The sequence below is a fragment of the Pangasianodon hypophthalmus genome, chromosome 6, assembly GCF_027358585.1.
Source record: "Pangasianodon hypophthalmus isolate fPanHyp1 chromosome 6, fPanHyp1.pri, whole genome shotgun sequence".
Classification (NCBI taxonomy): Eukaryota; Metazoa; Chordata; class Actinopteri; order Siluriformes; family Pangasiidae; genus Pangasianodon; species Pangasianodon hypophthalmus.
In genome coordinates this window covers 7,375,817-7,395,463 of record NC_069715.1, presented here as the reverse complement: position 1 = coordinate 7,395,463, position 19,647 = coordinate 7,375,817, and the positions used below count along the sequence as shown (strand labels likewise).

At 36.6% G+C, this 19,647-nt stretch overlaps 1 protein-coding gene across 1 annotated transcript; it reads left to right on the top strand.

Moving 5' to 3' along the window:
* Positions 1-2,143: 2,143 nt before the first annotated feature.
* On the top strand, positions 2,144-17,426 carry trpc6b (transient receptor potential cation channel, subfamily C, member 6b). The gene is made up of 12 exons (XM_026927482.3): positions 2,144-2,600; positions 6,003-6,768; positions 8,802-8,984; positions 9,132-9,296; positions 10,436-10,652; positions 12,012-12,239; positions 13,285-13,549; positions 14,889-15,084; positions 15,378-15,581; positions 16,199-16,255; positions 16,842-16,917; positions 17,062-17,426. Exons 1-12 carry the CDS (start codon positions 2,464-2,466, stop codon positions 17,193-17,195), a joined length of 2,628 nt encoding a protein of 875 aa, XP_026783283.1. The 5' UTR covers positions 2,144-2,463; the 3' UTR covers positions 17,196-17,426.
* Positions 17,427-19,647: the final 2,221 nt, after the last annotated feature.

Genomic DNA, 19,647 nt, shown 5'->3' with positions numbered 1-19,647 from the left:
GATGCACTGATGGTACTTTTTTAAAGGAACACAAATATGTCAAATGACAACATTAGGTGTAAAACATAAGGTAGCGTCAGACCTAGTCTTGACTTCCAGGAAATATATTATTATCTGGATCTACAGATCCACTTTGGAATCTTTTTTTTTTTTTTTTAACAACCATGTAGCTGTGCACTGGGAAGCCATTTCCCATTTTCTCTTCTCTGTTTCTTAATAAGGATTTACAGGGCAACATGAAGGGGGTTCCAACATTGATTCACATGTTTTAGGAAATTGGTCCCCAGTGGGCAACTAGATGGTTATTACAGGACCTCAGTGTCAGCCAGAAGTCATCCAACCTCCCAAAAACATACTGCACAGCCTGGCTTAATAGATTGAGCTTTCACTATAAACCACTGATTTACTTTTTATGTACTGCTCTTTAAGTATTTACCTAGCAAAGACACTGAATCTAAGTTATCAAATCAGAATAATATAGTCAGTGTACATAGAAAAAAGCTTGTTTGCTAATAGGGCTAACTTGAGAGGTGGACAATCTTCATGATCATAAAGTAAACAAAGTAAACAAAACTGGAAAAAAGCTAACTTTGGACACCATGCATGTCTTGACTGTTCAAATATTGTGGAGAAAATTGTGTAAATTTCATTTTAGGCTGAATTACTGGTTTAACTATTCTATTAACTAGCTTGCTTGTGGGTAGATAGCATTATCAAACACATTATCAAATAATTGTCACGGCTGAGGTGATTAATTTAAAGAGAAAATTCAGTTGATACTATGGCTGCAAACACACTGCAAAAAATGCTATCTTAGCAAGTAAAAATATCTTACATCTAGGCAAATTCAACTAATATGTCTCTTTATTAGACTGTTTTAAACAAATCTAAGATCATTAAGCCTATTTCTAGATAGTTTTACTCATATAAAGCTTGAAATTGTCATACTTTTGGAAGATAATTTAGCTTATTTCAAATGTTTTTTTTTCTACAAAGAAGCTAAATTATCTGCCAATAGAATAAAATGATTCTAATCTTAAAGTGAGCGCAAAGTACATCTAGAAATAGGATTAATAATCTTAGACTCATTTAAACACAGTCTAATAAAGAGACATAGTTGAATCTGCCTATATTCAAGATATTTTTTTTTTTACTATTTTTCCTTTTTTTCAGTTTACTGTTATTTAAGCAATGCTTTTGTAATCAAATGTGCAAGAAAGTAAAAACACTGCAGTGGTCCTGCATAATGTATTGTTGCTTCATGGCTTGGCATCCACTGCGCCCCTGACCCTGGTTACTGAATGAATTCATTAAAAAAGAGTAAAACATGATGTAGTTCAATGATGTATAGGCATAGCATTTTTACCTGATGATCACTCCAACACTGTGGTAATGCCCTATGTGGATATCTACCCCTGCGTTCCATCTGTGCATTTGTCTAATGTGAAATGTTCATATAGTTCAGAATTAGACACGACTGATAAAATATGTCGCTTGAGTGGACCAGCTGTTCCTTTGACTTGTGGTCTTAATTGTAATTTCCCTGATAGCCTTGGTGAAAGAGGTGTGTAATTATTTTGCTTATTTATCGAGTCCTGGGGTCATACAGATGGTGGAGGGTGGGCAAGTTACAGCCGATAATTCTCTCTGCAGCCTCCACCAGACTGTGACAGAGGAAGTGAGAATGGACTCAATAATGAAAGTGTAGGGCTGGACCAGCACTGACTGAGGTGGATTGTACATGTTTAATCACCTCCACTGAGGCAAATCTGATGGGCCTAAGCTGTTTTGGTAATGGTTTTAAGGTTAGATTGCCAAGCGAGGTCCAGGGGGATTATGGGACACACGAATTTAACAGTGGTGAAAGGTGAGATCTGTATAGTTATCAGGGAGAGTATGGGAGGGTTTCTTTTTAAGCTTGCATTCAACTGAACAATCTTCTGAGCATGAAGTTCCAAATGGTTCCAACACTTCATCAGGGTACTAACTTTTTCTAAATTTCCTGTCGCCGCCCTGTGTGTGTGTGGTTTTTGCATGTTCTCCTGTGCTTTGGGGGTACTCCACTCCCCCAGTCCAAAGATATGCTGTAGGCTGATTGGCATTTCCAAATTGTCTGTAGTGTGTGTGTGTGTGTGTCCTGGGATAGGCTCCAGGCTACTCTGTGTAGAATAAGCAGTGCAAAAAAGACATTTAGGAAAGAGATACATTTTTTGTTGTTCATTCACGTACAAGAAGAACGTGCTCCTGAGCAGAGCATCCTTCAGCGTGTGTGATGTTAATGCGTGGAGAGTCCGGGCAGCTGGCCAGCTCCAGGGACGCGGGTGTTAGATGTCTCTCTTCCATCCACTGGCAGGGAAAGCGGTCTCGGCTTTAATATGAAAGGCACGAAGGAAGCAAACCTTAAATGAAGCACATGGGCAGTTCTGCCTCGGATGGGCTGCTGTTTAAGGTGATCTTTAAGTCATGAGGAGACCGATGTGCTCTGAGCGCTTACCTCCAGAGCAAAGTTCAGCCCGGAAACACAGTGTGGACCGCGGACCAACCAAAGAACAATGTGAGGAGAGACAGCCAATTTTTCGCCAAAGATCTTCTTACCTAAGGTGAGTTATCTGCACTCAATCAGTCCATTCTGTCTTACAGTGAGACGCGCGAGGTATTCACCAAAATGTGTTCATCTTCAAACCCTACTAGTGGCAGGAAGCAAAATCTCTGCCAAATCCACATTAATGCATGCACAGCAGTCAGTAATAAGTGAATACTTTTTCTTTCTTTCTTTTTTTTTTTTTTTTTTAATTTCATCTCACAGTCCATGCGCGAGCACGGCATCATGCATCATTATTCCATCGCTTTACTATGCGTACTGACTTCAACAAGGAACTAATTTGAAGTTTCACTGAATATACACCAGTATCCCAGTAATTTCTCCAAATGTCACTTAATAATCCACAAAGAACGGAGTGGGACACATGTAGCCTATAGCACGCGCAATGCGCACAATTTGCGCGCGCAGTGGACACTGTAAAAAAATGCTGTAAATTTACAGTATTTATTTTACAGGAAAATACTGTTGATTTGACAGGCTTATAGTGCAATGCATAGTGGGATATCTATCGTTTTTAGGAGGGGGGAGAATGGTAAAAAAAAAAAAAAAAATCTCCTTGTGTCGACATCTGCAAATTAGTGGATCCCTTTGTTTTAACGACTATTTAGGCGAATAGGAGCCCTGTTTGACTTTAACTTTATAAGCTAGTAGAAGCTTTGGTTTAGTAAAGCACTGAAATTCATCTTTCAATACGAGCTAATTCAGTGGTGGAGGTGGTTTGATCAATGCAGGTTGTTTGAGCTCATTGTGGTGGCTCAGTGGTTCAGGCTTTGAGTTCAAACTCAGATGGTTGTGTATTCAAATCCCATCAGCACCAAGCTGCTGTGCTTGAGTCCTTGAGCAAGACCTTTAACCTTTTGCTCAGTTGCAATTATAAATCACTTTTTTTAAGGATCAGCCAAAGTCTTGGAGCATGTGTTATTTTATCCTATGTAACACACTACAGTTATTTACTGTAAATCTAAAGTACTTTAAAGCGCACAAGAGCATTTCAAACCATAATCTTTAGACACAATGCCTGTATAATCTTAAACTCCTACAAAATGTTAAAGGCTCTTAAAGGATAAAGGATTCTTTGGATATTTAAGGGATTTTTAGTTTAGTTTCTATTTGAAACTGTTTCTTATAGGGAAACACCTAGGTACCAATACCTTGTACCTGTTCCTTGCACTTTGCAGGGCTCCTCATAGGACCTTTGCAGGTTGCTGTAAAGGACACCATGCTAGATTTGACCGTTCTTTCAAAGACTGTAAATCTTATATAACACAGATTGTAAGATTATAAGAATGTGCATTTTAGCCTATTTGTATAAATTTAAGGACCACGTATAATGAACAGATCAGTATATGTGTGTTATGTCACACTGCTTTAAAAGAGAAAAAGCATTCTTTCACATGAAAGGGTTCACTGGCTCTTTTTTTGAAAGAGAAATATAGATACGGCTGGTTGGTATCATGAAATCTTACTTTTAAGTCAACCAGTGTTATATATAAATGTAGCTGCACAATGGTGATATATAATGTCCATTTTCAGGGCTTTGAATATAAACTCTTTTTTTTAAATTTATTTTTTATTTTTATTAATTATTTTTTTTAAATCAAATACTTGTCACTGAAGTGGTACTTCAAGGGTGGATTTGCATACTTAGTAATAAAAACGTAATTGTAGAGAAACCTCATTAAGGTACAGAATTGCCTTGGTGAACAAAAATTTACCAATACTGTACGCTTTTTCTGACAGTGTACAAGCTGTAAAGCTGATTTTTATTGATTATAGAAATGAAAATCAATTTGAGGCCATGGACCTAGGACTAACTGCTTTGTTAGCTGGCTGCAAGGGAATCAATAGTATGAAATGTGGTATATCATCCAGGCAAGTAAGTATGTGTGTGTTTGTGTGTGTGTGTGTGTGTGTATGTTTATAACACACTGATAAATTAGCTGATTTCACATCTCATTTCCTTCCATTTATTTATAAATAAGTATAATATGGGCAAGTTTTAAGCTAGATTTCATCAACATCCTCACCTCATTATAATGACATTTCATGGATTACTCTGTTTACTGGGGTAGCTACTGAACTGAAGATTTCACATGACAACATGGTAGAAAACAGAAACATTGGAATTTGTTCTTTGTTTAACCTGTGTAGCTTAAACAGAGAAGAAAAGTGTGAATCTGATGACTGCATGGAACAATACTTTGCAGTATTTTTTAACATACATCACTAATGATATGTGGTTCCTTAGAAAAAAAATCCTTTAAGGGTTTTTTTTTTGATAGTTAAGGGTTTGTAACTTCTTTCCTAAGGCAAAACAAACAAACAAACAAACAGAAAAAAAAAGAACTCCACTTGGGAAAACTATATGTATGGCTCTAGATAGAAAGACAACTGTTAAACCCTTAGGCATCTTTCATTTTGTGCTTAAACTTTTTTGTCATTCATTAACAAGAACGACCTATTTCAAGTAGAGCACACTTGAGAAGCACATTTGAGTACAAGCACACCATCAATCACAGTTTCACAACATCTGTCCAATTGGAATCAGTACCGCTATCTCATTATGTCAGATCACATTAGCTCTCCAGTTATTCTATTTTTGCTCTGCATATTTTACTCACAGCAAACAACTACACATTCATAAATAATCTTATTTACTAGTCTGTTGTATTTCAGTGTGCATTTCCAAACGCAAAATCGAAATGCTTAGACATTTTCTTTATCATTTCTCGGGAAGACAAGCATTATTTACAACAGCACGGTTACTAATTAAAGGTGGGCGTGCCAAAATCTCATATGCACAGTTCATATGAAATGTTTATCGAATCAAACACCCACAGAGAATACTGCTGAGACAGAAATACAGAGAATGACAAGCTTTTATGCCATCAGTTGGACCCAACATTTTTGTTATTAATTGGACTCAGGGCAGTTTATTAGCTGTGACTCAGACAGCAGGAGCCTTTCCATTCTGCACCATCAGTCTCTGAAATCTGTGGACTCTGAGTCACTGTCCCTCACCATGCTGTCTCTCCTGTGGCACTCTTGGTGTACATCCTTCTGCCAAGAGGAGAAAAGTTCTGAAAAAGAGTGCACTTTAGTACTCATTACATTATCATAATTTTTTTTTACAGATTTTTATTTTTTACAAAAACACTGTAATCAAACCAGATTTAGCCAAAAGATAAATTTATCCATAGCGGATCATTTTGATTAAGGAGATGAAGAACATTCTTACTCCAAATGTGTCTAAAGTAACTAAATTGAGGCACCTTGGTGGCACTTGACCTTTTGCAATTTGGACAATTATTGCAATCATTAATTGGCTCAGTGACAGTCATATTTGCCTTGATTAAAACAGAAGACTTTGGTTTAACTGAATTTTTTTTTTCTCTTCTAGGAGGACCAATGCTGACAGAAAAATTACCCAGAGCCAGATGCTGGCTAAGAGTCGTCGCTTGGCTATGCGCCGTCCGGCATATATGTTTAGCGCTCACTGCAACAGCCTGTCACTTGCTGAAGAGCTATTCCTTGAGGCAGCTGAGTATGGAAACATCCCTGTTGTCCGTAAAATGCTGGAGGAACTGCCTGAACTTAATATCAACTGTGTGGACTATATGGGGCAGAACGCGCTACAGCTGGCGGTGGCCAATGAGCACTTGGAGGTGACGGAGCTACTGCTGAAGAAAGACAACCTGGCCAGGATAGGTGATGCTCTGCTTCTGGCCATCAGCAAAGGCTACATCCGAATAGTGGAGGCCATATTGGCTCACCAGGCCTTTGCAGACACATCAAAGCTAACCAATAGCACCTTGCAAGCTGAAATAAATGATGACTTTTTTGCCTACGATGATGATGGCATGCGTTTTTCACAAGACATTACACCCATCATCTTGGCTTCTCACTGCCATGAATACGAAATTGTACACATCCTGTTACTGAAGGGAGCTCGCATTGAGCGGCCACATGACTACTTCTGTAAATGTAACACCTGCGTCTACCACCAGAGGCACGACTCCTTCAGTCACTCTCGTTCCCGTATCAATGCCTACAAGGGGCTGGCCAGCCCGGCCTACCTCTCGCTCTCCAGTGAAGACCCTGTGCTGACTGCGCTGGAGCTAAGCAATGAGCTGGCTGTGCTGGCCAACGTAGAGAAAGAGTTCAAGGTAAGGGCCTTCTATGCTTGCAGCAGATCTAGGGCACTTATTAGGTTACTTAATTATTACTTAAAGATTAAGCGATTCAAATCAGTGTCCAGGCCTCAGTAAGTATGATTGTGGAAACCAATCATGACAGAGTAGGGCATTCAGTATTCTGACCCCTCTTGAACCCTTTTCATGTCTTTTTATGCCTCTGCCACTAGGTGGTGGAGGCATTATGTTCATCCGAGATTCTTGATAGTGCTATATCTCAAGAATGGGTGGTTGAATGTTTTATTACCTTTTGCAATTGATCCAAGCAGGATCAAGTTCACAGCAAGTTCAAAGTTCTGAAGTTTTTTAAATAGCTTCCTTCCTGCTTGAAGTATATTTTCAGTGATTTTCAGGCATACAGATTAGTAAAAAGAAGGACTAGACTTGTTAGCGATGGAGGCATCGCCGCTGATGCTGTTGGCTTTGAGTTCTACTTGTTTAGTACTAGTATACTAGATATATAATGAAATGAATTTCCAATTGCATTATTCATTTCTGGTGCATATATATTGTGTAGTGTTTGCAGCTCCAGGGTCCCTGGTTCAATCCTGACCTCACGCTGCTGTCTGTGCAGTTTCGTATGTTCTCCACATTTCTCCTCTGGTTTCCTCAAACATGACAGCTAGTGGATTAGTCTATGCTAAATTGCCTCTAGGTTTGAATCAGTGTGTGAATGCATGTGCATTGGGTTTCTATCCAGGGTGTATTCCTGCCTCATGCCCAGTGTTCCAGGGGTAGACTCCAGATCCACCAAGACCCTGATTAGGATAAAGCATCAGTGTAAATGAAATTAAAAATATAGTATTTCTTTAATTTTAACTGTAAATTTAGAGTAAATTAAAGTAAAATGTGTTGAATTTTTTTTACAGTAAACAGTAGTTGCCACTGAATTACTGTTTATTTAGAGTAGCATACTGCAAGATGATTTCAGCAATGGCAATATAAAGTTACTGTTATTTTATCTTTCTCTTTTATCTTTTTTATCTGTCTAAATGTAGAGTATTTCCTGGCATCTGTGCTACCAGTGTTTTACTGTAAAAAATGGAGTTGGGTTCACTTTTGAGTTTGGTTCCTCTCACCGTTTCTTCCTTATGTCGTCTCATGGAGTTTTTTCTTGCCACCATAGCCTCTGATTTGCTCATTAGGGATCTAAATCTAAATCCATAACCAAATTTCTGTAAAGCTGCTTTATGACAATGTCCATTGTTAAAAGCGCTATATATAAATAAGATTGAAATCAATTGAATCAAATCATATTGTATCACAATGTAAAGCATTAAACTGCATCTAGACATTATTCTACTGAATCACGGACTGCTTACATTCCTGATAATTAGTTTGTACATATGATGTACATATGATGTGGTATCTCATTGAACATGCTGGAAATTTATTTTAAAAAATGACGTGATGTATGAATCTCTATATGAAATAATGAAATCATAAAAAAATACCCTGAATTACTTGTTATGTCAGCTATTATGTGTATGAGGTTATGGAGGAGAAACAGTATTCAGTAAATGCTCTAAACATGCTGAAATCGTTTGTGGTGCAGAGTGTGAATTGATGTGAATGCACACAGCCCTCCCTTGTACTTTGGCTAAATGTGGGTTGTACAGTCTTCAATGCTGAATACATGTATTAGCAAAGCAAAATTATAGTTATTGAATGCAATTTCTTTTATAAACAGATGCTCAGAGAGACAATTCACCACACTGAATTCTTTAAGGTTTCTAATTTAAGGTGTCATGTGGATAATCATATGAATTACAGCTCAAAGCCCATGCTGCAGAAAGATAATGGGTAATACATTGCTATTTCCTAATGCATGTTAGTTCTCCATAAAACCCAAATTATTTAGGCACTATGTGTGAAAAGACAAAATGCAATTGGTATGTTAAGAAGCTGTTACTGTTTGATATTCATAACATCTGTTTAATGTATTTATTAGACATGTTATAATATAATGCTGTTACAGTCAACAGTGTGCTGATTTTCATTTACAGAATGATTATAAGAAGCTGTCTATGCAATGCAAAGACTTTGTCGTTGGACTTCTGGACTTGTGCCGGAACACAGAAGAGGTGGAAGCCATCTTGAATGGAGACACAGAGTTAAATGGCAACGACAAAACAGGCAGACCGAGTCTCATTCGTCTAAAACTGGCCATCAAATATGAGCTTAAAAAGGTGAAATTTCTGAAATATGTTTTCATACAGCCTTTTACTGTCTTAATTAGGTTTAATTTAATAAGATCTATCAGTGCTGCAGCTGACATATATAAAATAAACTCCTTGCCTGATGCATTGTTAAATGTTTAAATGCCTCCCACACAGTTTGTAGCTCATCCAAACTGTCAGCAGCAGCTCCTCTCCATTTGGTATGAAAATCTGTCTGGGCTCCGGCAGCAGACTACCGCTGTGAAATTGCTAGTGGTGTTCGGGGTGGCCGTTGGACTGCCAATCCTGGCTTTGCTGTACTGGATAGCGCCCTCAAGCAAGGTCAGCCTACAGTAGCCTAGACCCTTGTTTAACCTTAGATTTTGACAGCGTCACAATGATCTTGCTCTTATAATGCCTCATTCAGATTTAAAAGAATGTTCCAGCATTTATTCAACCTTGTGTCTCCCACATCTGTAGATTACTACAGACTGTAATTTCAACACATTGAAAACAAAACAGAAAATCTCTTATAAACCTCTTATAACAAGGGCAGTTGTTGTGGCAGTAGAGAGACACTTATTTCGGGCTTTATTTATGGATATAGTTCAAATCCTGATGATGCCACAGCCTCTGAAACTTTCTTTCATAACTGTCTAATCCTAAAACCTTTATATTACATCTTTATGGTTATGGTTTTGAATCTGTGTTATATAGTTCATTAAACAAAAGTTAGCTCCCCTCCACTAATTTGACTGGTCAAGCAGCATTCCAAGAGTGCTTATATTTAGTATAACCGAACTGGAACGTTTCACTGTGTGCATCATGCTGCTCATTTGTGTTTGCCACATAAAATTCCACTTCTATTCAAAATGGTTACTACAGTAGTGTTAGAGACATCAGCGGACATGGCAAACAATACTTTTCAGTAATTTAGCCTTGACTTAAAATATAGAAGCTCATCAGATGAAGCTATAAAGTGAATGTGGATTCTTTGGGATCTGTTTCCACTAGAAGAGCAAAAATAATCAGAACATTTGGCCATATTTTGTCCAAAATGTCAGTTACTCAATATTAATTTCTTGTTTATAGAACTGATGTATAAAAGCAATATTGCATTCGCAATCGTGTGGATATACAGAATATCGGCATGGCTGGTGATTATAACCACGCTCTTGCTTGTGCGATATTGCTTAATTGAAGGATTTCAACTGCCCTTAAGCTTCCATTACAAGTGAGTTGCTACAGATATTCTGTTGTTTTCCCAGTACAGGGTGTCAAAATTCTTTTACTCACATACACTACAGCTGAATATAAATTTGGTTTAAAGAAGTCTACAGAAAGGCCTGTAATGTAATGATTATCTCACAAATATGCCTATCAAGCAAGCAACTGCAATACATCATTTGAAAATTTTGATAAACATTATGCAAGTCTGATTTTATACGTTACATTTTTTCTGTATATTATCTGCTTTGCAGTTAGGGAAGATCATTCGTGGGCCTTTCCTCAAGTTTGTGGCCCATGCAGCTTCTTTCACCATCTTCCTTGGTCTCCTGATTATGAATGCAGCAGATCGGTTTGAGGGGACAACTCTTCTTCCAAACATGACCATCCACGACCATCCTACACAGCTGTTCCGCATGAAAACCACCCCTTTCACCTGGATGGAGATGCTGATCATTTCCTGGGTCATAGGTTGGATATAAACTTTTAATCTGTCCCAGGGTGCAGGAATAGTCATGAGCAATCCACAGTGTCACAGCAGAACTGATGTAACACAACTAACTCAGTTCATGTGAAGCCTGATAATTTGTGTGTTTAATTAAGCCTTGTGAGTTCTATAAGTGGAAGCAACAATGAATCCAACTGCCAGAACTAGAGATTAAAAATGAGTAAAAGGCCTAGTTACCAAAACGGAACCATAAATACGAAAAAAAATATATATGTAAAATAATAATAAAAAAAAAATCTAGAACGCTACTTCGGATAGTAATATTAAAATAGATTTTGTGTGTCACGCATTGTCACCTCCAGGGCCCGAGCTGGGATCCTGAGCTCAGATTACTGTCTGTGCGCCATGTCACATGTTCTCCCTGTCTCTATGTGGGTTTCCTCTGGGTTGTCTGGTTTCCTCCCGCCATCTAAAAACACCTAAATTGCTCCTAGGTGTGAAAGTGTATGTGCATAGTGCCCTGAGATGGACTGCTATCCCATCCAGGGTGTATTCCTGCCTTGCACCAAGCATTCTCTGGACCCACCACTACCCAGGATAAAGCATTTACTGAAGATAAATGAATAAAAAAAAGGCTTAGTTACTGTAAAAGGGCCATAAATAAGACAAATATATACCTTTTATCTTTTAAAGCAATATTAGCAATATTAGATTATTTTTAATGGATTTTTATTTTGCAGAGATCCAACATAACTGCAGCATATAGTACTGTCGTTGCTAGATAAAAGACACTTTTATAACTTGAACTCAAATGAATCTCCAACACTTAAAATTCACGTAACCACACATTCTATTCACAAAGCCTACCTCACCAGCCTACCTTTATCTACTCCTCTATAACCTTTCTGTCCACAGTCATAGGCCACTTTCCACACACTGTTGGGCTTGCATAACTCCGTCTCATGGTCAAGAACGTTACAACACAGAGAGGGGCCATAAAACTTCATTATTTGATGTTGGTTATATCAGCAACCCACATTAATAGCCTGGCTTAAAGTGCTTCTTAATAAATGCAGTAAGGACAGCAGTGACCCTAGGTTTTCCTTTTTTTTTTACATTAGAGGTATTTGAATTACAGTAATGCTACTCGTAATTCTAAAAGACACGAGTCTATAATGCAATATTGCTGTGTGATGATTAATTCTGAGCTTTCTGTGCTTTGTAATATTATCCCAAAGTAGAGTTCAATTTCTTCATAATCATATAAAATGAATAGACTTTTTGTGACAAAGTTCTTTTAATTTACTATCTCTGCTTTTTTCCTAGCTTCATTCACCACATATCATTTGAATTAAATGTGCCTTGCTCATCCATTTTTAAAGGAATGATTTGGGCTGAATGCAAGGAGATTTGGTCTCAAGGCCCTCGGGAATATCTGTTGGAACCCTGGAATCTGTTGGACTTTGGGATGCTGGCCATCTTTGTATCATCATTCATAGCAAGATTCATGGCTTTCTGGCATGCCTACACTGCACAGAGTTATGTTGATGAGCACTACACGGACCTCTCTAACATAACATTGCCCTACGAGATTGAGTATTATCGCTTAGGTAAGTTTGACTATAAAATGGCGAATGGGTCAGAAGAGGAAATGAAGAACTAAATAGTTGTATAGGTTTTGTATAGAGTATTTGTTTAGGTTAAGGGTTTGAGGGAAAAAAACTGTTTCACTACGATATGTACATTCAATTTTTTAAATATTTTTATGTATTAAAGTTAAGCAGGTTATCTTAATTTGGACACTATGTTTTTATATAACTCCGTGATATATCAATGATTTACAATGTAGCCTGTTTGTACAATGTAGGCCCCCTAATGGTGTAGATGTTGGCATCTACAGTCTGACTATTGTCAAAATTTTAGCTTTTTCTGTCTCTTTATTGTGGAACACTCAATAACTCAACAGACGTGTCTCCTCGGAACTTGTTCACAGCCTGCCGGAACTCCTGACATAACATGGCCAAGTATTTGAGACAAACCAAATACTTTTACCATCAAAAAATCATGTTCTAACAAGGCAACATTAAAATACAGCTGATGGGTGAAACAACAGTTATATCATAGTTTATTTTGATTATTGTTAAACCATAATCTATTTTGGGACATGTCTGTTTTTTTAATTTAAGTGAGTAGTTATTGGAGTGCATTGGAGTGTCCAAAATTTTTTGGATGGTAAGAATTAAACTGAATTAGTAAAATAAAATAGGAAATTACCCTCTTTTGCCCTCTGAACAAGTGCCACTCCTAGAAGTTTTTCTTCTAATATGCCAGTGTTGAACATTTTTAAGTGTATTTCTTTAATTATGATTTTCTGGATAGAAAACGATGAACTAAAATAAATTTAGAATGTTAATACGGTGCATTTTTATTAATTTAAAAAATATTTCTGTGTCCCTATGTTTTTCTACACTCTACACTAGATTGTACTAGATTGTAAACTAGATTGTATCATCAACCCAATGATTATAAAAATAAATATGTTATGTTGGGAACATGACTTCTTTTGAACATAGGTAGCTTCTTACTTGCATTTTCCACATTTGGCAGTTCTGACACTTCTGCATTTGACTGACCAGACTTTTGTTTTCCATGTAGCACGCATCTATTGGGTGCCCTCTGACCCCCAGCTGATCTCAGAGGGTCTGTATGCCATTGCTGTAGTTCTGAGCTTTTCGCGGATCGCTTACATCCTGCCAGCCAATGAGAGCTTTGGCCCCCTGCAGATCTCCCTGGGCAGGACTGTCAAAGACATCTTTAAGTTCATGGTGATCTTCATTATGGTGTTTGTGGCCTTTATGATTGGCATGTTTAACCTCTACTCCTACTACCTCGGAGCAAAGCAAAACAATGCCTTCACAACGTGAGTAGTTTGGGATCTGTTGTGATTTTGATTGCAGACTGCAGGTTTCATTCGCACAAAGGATTCAACCGCACCATGCAATATTAACCATTAGGGCAGTAGGATGTGTTTCCAAAATTCAAAATCAAAGGGGTTAATCAACTAAATAGGCATCTTATATTCAAAGTTCTACTGATCATACAGGGTTAATAATATTTGATTTTACAATTACAAAATTACAGATTTGATTACAAAATTATCATTTGAATAAACCCAGTGCATCATCAAATTTTATAATTTCACCATGATCCAGTTCAGTTTGATTCAATTATTTTAATACAATTCAGAATTATTTTTTACAATGACAAATTTGACTGCAGTAAATGTGCACGGAGAAGTGAAACAAAGGTAATAAAAACAATACACCAAGCTTTATATTGGTCAAAAAAATGCCATTGTGGCTATGGTGTAATCACTATAAATACACCAATCACTATAATTCATACACCGAAAAGCACATATATATCCAGGAAATCCAGCAATTCACAATTAGCAGCTACAGCATAATTTGAGTAATAAATGTAAAGGTAGAATACAATGAGCATGGTTCTATACTGTAGTTATAACATTATGACAATGTTGGGTCCTTGCTGGGATTTGATCTGTTGAGCTAATTACAAAAAAACTACTTTGCTAAATGTTTTTTAGACATTCCTCTGAAAAATGTCTTGTTTTAGATTGTCACATGGAATAAAAGCTGTTGGCACTAACATTTAAAGACATACTGCATGTGGGCGTTTGGCAAATCGAGTGACTTACAGCAAGTGGACTGAAGACTGTTTGTGCAAACTGGCCATGAGAATTTAGTCATACCCTGGGCAATCATAAACAATAGCACACTGTACAGTTTATGAAAGTGACTATCAGGTTCTTGGATAAAATTTGTTTATGTCCAATTCATGGGATATTGTAATTGATTTAAGATTTACTTACTCACTTGCTATTCTGAGGCATATAACTGTTTATTATGGTTCAACTAAATGCAGATTAATAAAGGTCACGATATGAGTTGAAAATGACTTTCAACTTTTTTCATTTAGAAGTTTACAGATTATTTATGATGCATTATCATGGATGAAATATATTGTTTCTGATCGGCAGGCTATGATAAAAACAGACCTCGATTTCCTCGTAGGAAACCTTCTTGTGTTGTCACTGTGGGCTTGAGAGAGCCAGAGAGAAATCCTGTTTGCGTTTGTGTTTAATTTTGCACACACCTCAGTGTAAACTGATGTTTGCTTTTATAACATTTAAAAATTCTTTCTTTGATGGAATCCTTCTTTTTATTTTCTCCCACTAGTGTTGAAGAGAGCTTTAAAACGTTGTTCTGGGCTATTTTTGGACTTTCCGAGGTCAAATCAGTTGTCATTAATAATGGACATAAATTCATCGAAAATATTGGCTATGTCCTTTATGGAGTTTACAATGTTATCATGGTTATCGTCCTCCTCAACATGCTCATCGCTATGATCAACAGCTCGTTTCAGGAAATTGAGGTAACCTGGACATATACACACACACAAACACATTTATATAATACAATAATGTCATTCTTGTATCTTCTATGCAGATAAATTGGTCCAAAGTCTAAATAATTCACAAACGCCACATGTGCCTACTAGCTAGCTGATCAGTATCAGTATCAGTAACAGTTACTTTCATTATCATTAATACAGTTATTCCAATGAAATTATTTAGCTCCTGTGATCACTTTCACTCCACCATGTTAATGACAAGGTAACTTTTTGTAGGCCAGATTTCCTTTATGAGACTCATTTCCTCCTGACAGGATGATGCAGATGTGGAGTGGAAGTTTGCACGGGCTAAGCTGTGGTTCTCCTACTTTGAGGAAGGTGGAACATTGCCTGTACCTTTTAACTTAATTCCCAGCCCCAAGTCTGTGCTCAGTCTGACTCAGAAAATCAAGCAGCTCTTGCTAACACCTCTGCACAGACACAAGGACAGCCTGAAGGAGGACACAGAGCTCAATGAAGTAAGATCAGATGCAGATAAATGAAAGAGAATTTGCTTTGTTAAAGTAAGATGTACTTACATGAAATCAGGATCAGTTTCTCATTGACATTGACCACAGACATTGCAACAATCAAACATTATGCAGACAATGAAAAAGGGTTAAGAATATTTTGTTTTATGTGAACAATTTAGCTAAGTTTTTACAGTATGTGTATATTTCATATTATTTACAGAGACCTGTGTATATTGAAAGTCTAAGTGTAATCGCACTAGACTGTAAAGGAATTAGCACTGTGCTGTAAGAAGGCAACTTGCCAAATGTACTAAAACTGTTCTGTATATTGAAGTCCTAAAAATATACTAAAACTGATCAGAGATTGATGACCAGAGCATAAGTGTGAGCAATTATCGAATATTCTGTAGTCTGAGATCAGAAGCACGGCACAGTGTCTATCAGCAATGTAAGAAAGGCTGCATACCATCATTTACACAAATAGTTAATAAAAGAATTTCTCCGAAATTTTAAAACACTGCTAATAGTTATACTGTGCCACTGTGTGTTTTCAGTCCAGTAACAAGGAAACAGAGTTATGGATTTGTGTTGAAATAATCAAAAGATTTTTGTTGTTATTTCAGCTGGGTGAACAAAAAGAATCAAATTATGCAGGATCACCTCGATCAAGTCGTTATCGGGTAAAATGCTGACACTTTTACACCATGACTTTTCACATCATACATTAAGAAATCCCTTAAATAATAAAATTTAATCCCACCTTTTACCAAATATTTGTATATGAGAACTTTATTTAATGGTATACAGCCTTATGGTATAAACTGTAAGCCTTTTGGGGAAAAAAACAAATCAAAACAAAACAAAAAATGGAAAAGATAATGAAAGTTCATCTCTTAGACTGAATTATTAAAAATATTTAGCGCACGGTTTCTTTCTTCACAGTGGAAACAAATAATGCAATCAGATTTGATAAAAACATAGAATTTATTTTCAACTTGTAGTCTATAACTTTATGTTTTGTTACAATAAGAAATAAATTCGTAGCCCTTGCATTCTTAGCCTCTTATTGAGTTCATTCATTCATTCATATTCATTACTCACCTTATCCTGGCCACGAGCTAGAAAAGCTAGGAAAGCTAGGGAGCTAGGGAGCTAGGGAAAGACTTTGGGATTAAATGACTTAAATAAACCAAGTTTGTTAAACAGAGTCATTTTGCTTTTGTCATTGTCATTTTTTGACCTTGTCTGCACATTCTTCCCTGACAGAGGATCATGAAACGATTAATCAAAAGATATATCATAAAAGCACAGATGGACAAAGAGAGTGATGAGGTAAATGAAGGTACAGTATGTTCTTTTTATTTATTTCTGAATACACTAATACAAAAATTGCTTTACCTTCCTACTTTATCTGAAAAAAAAAAGGCTTTATACAGATACATACAGATATGATACATGTGTAATAACAGTCTGTCTCTCTCTACAGGGGAGCTAAAGGAGATAAAACAGGACATCTCCAGTTTGCGCTATGAGCTCTTGGAGAAGTCTAATGAGACAGAAGAATTGGCAGAGATGATCAGGACACTGGCAGAAACACTTAGCAGGCAGCACAATCACTAGTCAGTCACACACAGAGCTCCTATGTCTGAAACACTGCAAATGGCCAGCTGGTTTTAAGGGACTGCTTCAACATTGGCCTTTGAAGAACAATTGTTATATGGACTGGTGCAAGTTGGTAACTGGATGGTATATCCTGCTTTTGAAAAGGATCAGACTTAGTAAAGATGTGTACGGTGCAGAGAATCATTTCTGCAAACTCAACTACTAAAATAAATGACTTTTTTTAATCAAGGAGATCGCATTTCTGTTGATTAAATGTCATGCAACTCTGATATTCTAAATCTTAGCGAACAGACACAAGACATTACACAACATTGTAATGGCTACAGATTTTAATAGTTACAGCTGTAGCTACAGCTATAAATCTAAAATAACAATGAAAGTAAAACTTCAGGAAAACACCAGGTTTAAAATTATGATGCTTACAGCAACAGGTTGAACCAAAAGCCTCAGCCTGTGACACTTTAGATAAGAACTCTTATGCTAGACTTACACAATAAACCATTACTACTATCCTACAAAAATATATGATGGTGTTAAGCAAAATCAAAGACCTGTTGAGGCATGAAACTCGAAACCTGTATTTTAAAATGTAAAAGAGTGTGCAGACTAAGGTTCATTGAAAATGTTCAGGAATTCTTTATAGCATTACCCAGTATCCTTTACTGTCCCACACAGATTCATTCATGCTCCTCTTTTTTATGACCAATATATTTTTCCACAAGCTGGAACAATATTAATAATATCATATATTATATTAATATTTACAGTAAATTCTTTATTTAGATGACACAGTTATATATGTCTTTAGCACTTAATGCTCACATGACATCAACTTGTGAATGTCTTATTATCATTTGCAGTTAAATAAAGCTGAGACAGGTCAAATATACAGAAACAGGTTAAATATACTGTGTACTGGTTTGTCTGGAGTCCATATTTGTAATACTGCTAATATCCATGAAAAATATCCTACACTTTTGTAACCACTAATTTAGATCATTGTTAATAGTGATCTAATTGTTAATAAGTATATCTGGTTATATAAAAGCATGATTACTAATTTATAGTGCTTAGGAGTGCTAGAACCATTCTTGCTAGAACTGTGCATAAGTCATTATTCTGTGCCAAACAAATCAAGTGTTAATAAGATTCACTGCAGCTTGTTATAGTGTACGTAAGTGTATTGATGAGGTAAATATCAATATAAAAGGAAGCTTGTGCAGACACAGCACACACAATAATATAATACTGCAGATATTTTTCGGTATGGGGGAGGCCCCTAGTACAATGGTGCTAGATTGTTATTAAAAAAAAAAAAAACAACCAAGACTATGCCAAATATAATATATTGTTAATCAGATTGTAGAGTAAGGAATGTGGAGTAAGATTTAGTAATAAATGAGCAAATATCGATGAATTTGGCCAGCTTTGGGAGAAAAAAACCCAGCATCAACTGTCTGGGAGTCGACTCTTGATGGTGAGCTGAGTCGACTGCGCTGACTCTCTGAAAAGAGCTGAAATTCTCATCATTAGTGTGCATGTATGTACGTACCTACATTTATGCTTCTCCCTTATTTTATCTTGATGATGAATCCTGCTGTAATTGTTGATTCAGGACTCCACACACACACACACACACACACACACACACCCACACACACACACCCCACACACAAACTGCTGCCATAAATACACTCCTGGCCCAAAATGGCAAAATGTGAAGCTTTTAATGGTCTTAACAACAAATCACTGGTCAGAAAATGAGCAAGAATGAAACAACAGCACTCCTGAGAGCTCCTGTGCCTCCATTTGCTGGTTTACTTTTGCTGTTTGGGGAAAAGCTCGCTATAGTCAAATATAGTCTTCTCATAGACAAAAATAAAATCTTGATTAAAATGTTTGATATAAAATTTAAACTAACACATGCTATTATTTGGTTCTCTGCCACACCTGATGCAGCTCATCTAGACCCACAAGCCTTAAACATTTAAAGAAATCAAAGGGTAGAGCTATCTCATACTAACTTCCTTTATCTATTTATTTAATTCTTGTTAATTTCCTGAGCAATGATTTGTTGTTACGATTATTAAAAGCTTCATATTTTTGCCATTTTTTGCTTGGCCCTTTTTTTTTTGTCCAATAGTATAAGTGCATATTTAAACATTTAACAGTGTTATTCTGTAAAACTACTTTATATTGCCAATGTATGGCGGAATAAAACTGAACGGAATTACATTTTTGTGTGTGTGTGTATATATATATATATATATATATATATATATATATATATATATATATATATATATATTTATATATATCCCATGTTGCTATTTATTAATATTTAATTTGCATCCATTCCTCAACACACTGGCTAAGGATATTCATGCGCGTGCTCAGCATTCTTGTCGCTCTGCAACCATGGTAACAGTTTCTATAGTAACATAATAAC